Source organism: Passer montanus, unplaced genomic scaffold, assembly GCF_014805655.1.
Source record: "Passer montanus isolate IOZ18808 unplaced genomic scaffold, ASM1480565v1 scaffold13, whole genome shotgun sequence".
Taxonomy (NCBI): Eukaryota; Metazoa; Chordata; class Aves; order Passeriformes; family Passeridae; genus Passer; species Passer montanus.
Window position 1 is genome coordinate 14,242,213 of NW_024359832.1, and position 3,651 is coordinate 14,245,863.

Below are 3,651 nucleotides of genomic sequence, written 5' to 3' on the forward strand. Positions count from 1 at the left end.
ACCGCCGCGCAGCCTCGCCCGGCGCCGGCGAGAGCGATGCCGCCCGGCTGCCGCGGCCGGGCGGCCGAGGACAGCGGAGCCTCCGTCCCTTCCCCGCGTCCCTCTTCCCCGCCCCGGGGCTCCCCGCCGCGGCCGCCGCCCGGTACCTGGTGGTGGTTGTAGGAGTTTCTCTGCTGCAGGAAGGCGGCGGCGGCGGCCGCCGCCTGGTGTTGGTGCTGGAGCTGGGGGCTCACAGGGGATCTCCGGTTCTGCTGTTGCTGCTGCTGCTGCTGCTGAGGTAAATTCATCTGCGGCGGCGGCGGGGGGGCGGCGGCCGAGAAGGGGCTGCTGAAGGGCCCGGCGCAGGGGTTGTGAGGAGACACCGGCGAGAAGCTCTGGAAGAAAGCGGGGTTGATCGATGACGGGATCCCCGGGTAGAAGCTGGTCTCGGACTCCGGGCTCGGGGGTGGCATCGCGCTGATTTGCCCGCCGCCGCCGCTGGAGACCGGAGGCTGCTGCGTCTGCTGCGGAGGCGGCGACGAGGTCTGCACCGACCAGGGGGTGCCGAAGCCGGGCAGCGGCGGAGGAGGAGGGGAAGCCGCCGAGGAGGAGCCGCCCCCGCTCTGGTGATGGGGGCTGGGGATCTCCGGGCTCTGCAGGCTGCTGAAGCCAGAGCCGAGCCCGCCGGGCAGGAGGTTCCCGGGGCTGCCCAGTAAGTGGCTGTTCGGGGGGGACTCCATGGGGGGCAGCTTGGCTCTCGCCTGCAGATGAGGAGACGAAGGCGGATTCACGCAGGAGGCGGCGGCCACCCCCACATTGGGGTCCGCGGACGCCGATCCCCCCGGGCAGGAAGGGGCGAGCCGCTCCAAACCCCCCCTGTCCGCGCCGCCCTGGTGCTCGGCGGGGCCGACGGGCCGGTGCTGCGAGTGATCCCCCGTCCGCGGCGGCTCCGGGGGCTGAGCGCTGAGGAGCTGGAGCTGCTGCTGTTGCCTGTGCTCCTGCTGCTGGTACTTGTCAGTGGGGTGGCTGAACTGCTGCTGCTGCTGCTGCTGAGGGGGGTGGTGATGATAGTCTGGGGGGTGGTGGTTATTCAGGGGGTGGCTGCTGCCGAGCTGGGCTGGGCTGCTGAGCTGCTGCTTAAACTCTTTCCTCTTCTGGCTCAGCTGAGGAGGCGGCGGCTGTGGTTGCTGCGCTTGCTGCTTGTTTAAATCCTGGTGGGGGCTGAGACAGGGTTTAAAGTCAGAGGAGGGGTGGCCGAGAGGGGGGTGTCCCGACGCGAGGCTGCTGCCCAGCCTCTCGCTGCCTGGCTGCTGCTGCTGTGTCACCCCCAGGAGCAGCTCATCCTGCATGTTTTGATGATGCGCAGCAGCGACCGCTGAGGGGAAACAGGGAGGGCAGCGGCGTCCCGGCTGCCGGACGAACCGGCTACAGCGGGGAATGAGGCGAGGCGGCGGCGGCCGCTCCGGGCGGGGAGGGACCCGGCGGTGGGCAGGGGCTGAGGTGGCCGTCGGCGGGAGCTCCCCCGACACCGGCTCGGCGCAGAGGTGAACCCCCACCTCAGCACACTAAAGAGACAAAGATAATTAATAATCTTTGTGGCGAAGTGTTGGGGGGCGGGGGGAGAGTTTAAATACCCGCCTATCGCAAACCACTATGTAAGTCCCAAAATAGCTTATTTATAGAATAAAGCTCTCTTCTTTCCCATCAACGCCACTGTACTGCTTTAAAAATATCGCAGCTTTTTGATACGAGCCCATTTTTATCGGAGATTTCTTTTTCCTTTTGGTTTACTGGCACCCCCAGTTAGGCGGCCCTTCCCGCCTGCAGTCGCACCCACAGGGATCCACTAGATCAGGAATTCGCCCGGACAGGTCACTGCCCCCGGACAGAAACTCCTCCGTCCGACCCCCCAGCCGCCACACCGCAACGCAGGGGGACAGCGGGGCATTCCCGGGCCTGGCACTGGCGGGGAGGGAAGGAGGGGAGGCCGCCGGTACCTCCACAGGGCGGGCGACCCGGTGTCCTCAGCGAGGCTCCTGCCGCCCCCCGGCCGCCCCCGCCCCGCTGCCGGCTCGGCGCCGCCGCGGCGCCCTTAAGAGCGCCGGAACATCCGTCACACTGACGTCACAGGCACCGCCCCAGCCCGGCGGGCCCTGGTAATGAGCCTGTGGGCCTGCCCCGCCATGAATAATGCATCAGGCCGGGAGCCCGCCCCCCTGGCGCCGGCCCGCCGCGTGGGCGCTACCACTTCAGCCGCAGGGAGGTGCCGGCCCTGTGGACCGCTAGGACAAGGAAGGCTCTCACTGGGCTTTGACGACCTTTCTGTCATCAAGCGAGAAACACCTGAAATAAAGATTTTATTTCGTTTTGCGGCAGCGGCTGCAATCGGCCTTTATCCCAAGAGGCTGGGCAGGGGCAGCCGTGACGCCGCCTTCTCCTGCCGCCGGCGATCCCGTCCGGCGCTCACTCGGGCCGGGGGAGAGGGCGGTCGCCCCGCCCCTTCGCCTCGCGCGCCGCTCATTTGCATTGACGCACGACCGCGAGCCACAGGCGGGGGGGGGGGGGGGGGGGGGGGGGGCGGGGCGGGGGGTGGAGCGCGAGCGCGGCGGCACGAGACGGGCCGGGTGTCAAGGCCCCGCCCAGCCCCGCGCCGGCTCCGCCCCGCGGGTGCGGCTGTGCCGTGTGCCCCTGCCCCTGTGGGGTCGGGGTGCGCCATGTGCCCCTGCCCCTATGGGGTCGGGGTGTGCCGTGTGCCCCTGTGGGGTCGGGGTGTGCCGTGTGCCCCTGCCCCTGTGGGGTCGGGGTGTGCCATGTGCCCCTGCCCTTATGGGGTCGGGGTGTGCCGTGTGCCCCTGTGGGGTCGGGGTGTGCCGTGTGCCCCTGCCCTTATGGGGTCGGGGTGTGCCGTGTGCCCCAGCCCCTGTGGGGTCGGGGTGTGCTGTGTCCCCCTGTGGGGTCGGGGCGCGTCGTGTGCCCCTGCCTCTGTGGGGTCGGGGTGTGCCCTGGCCCCTGTGGGATCAGGGTGCGGGACTGTCCCTGTCTCTGTCCCTGTCCCTCTCCCTGCCCTGTGCCATGCGGCACTGCAGCGTCCAGAGGTCCCGCGGAAACGTGGGCTCGTCATCCCTTCCTCGCCACACACCCGGGCCCTGCCAGCCAGCCTTGTTTGTTTGGCACCTCGGAGATCCACGGAAGCCGTGCTGAGGCGTGGTGGCACGGGGTGGTGGCTTCTGAGGTATTCCGGTATCAAAGGTGGGGTTTTACCCTTTCCGTACAGTGGAAGCACAGTTCTTGGCAGCTGTTCAATGCAAACAAATTAACACTTTGGCACGTACAGGTGTAACGTTGATGTCAAGGTATATGTCCCTGAAAAGACTAAAGCCAGCGGCCTCTTTTCATGCTCTGGGAAGGCTGTAGCTCAGCAGTGAGAGAATTCATACAGGGCTGTTGAATGTGTGAGTACTTGGGGAAAGTGTCATTATGTGCTTGACCTGTTGAACTTTTCTCTAGGCATCTGTCCATGCCCACTATCAGTGAGTGGATAGGTTCATTCCTCCTGTGCCACAGAACTTTGGTCTGACCCAGTGTAACAATTGTTTTTTCTTAAATGTGTGTATATTTTCTATGTGCATATAACACATAGAGGGGAAAAAATGTTTTAGCATTTCCAGTCAT

The 3,651-nt window shown here is 66.1% G+C and overlaps 1 protein-coding gene across 5 annotated transcripts in view; it reads right to left on the reverse strand.

Annotated features, from left to right (window-relative positions):
* Window positions 1–2,390, reverse strand: part of CPEB2 (cytoplasmic polyadenylation element binding protein 2) — a 51,713-nt gene extending 49,323 nt beyond the window's left edge. For 4 of the 5 annotated variants that reach the window (XM_039698734.1, XM_039698733.1, XM_039698730.1 and 1 more), the window contains exon 1: window positions 147–1,967. In XM_039698734.1, coding sequence (XP_039554668.1) covers window positions 147–1,328 — 1,182 coding nt within the window. In that variant the 5' untranslated portion in view covers window positions 1,329–1,967. The other variant, XM_039698731.1, reaches the window with a different exon arrangement.
* Window positions 2,391–3,651: the final 1,261 nt, after the last annotated feature.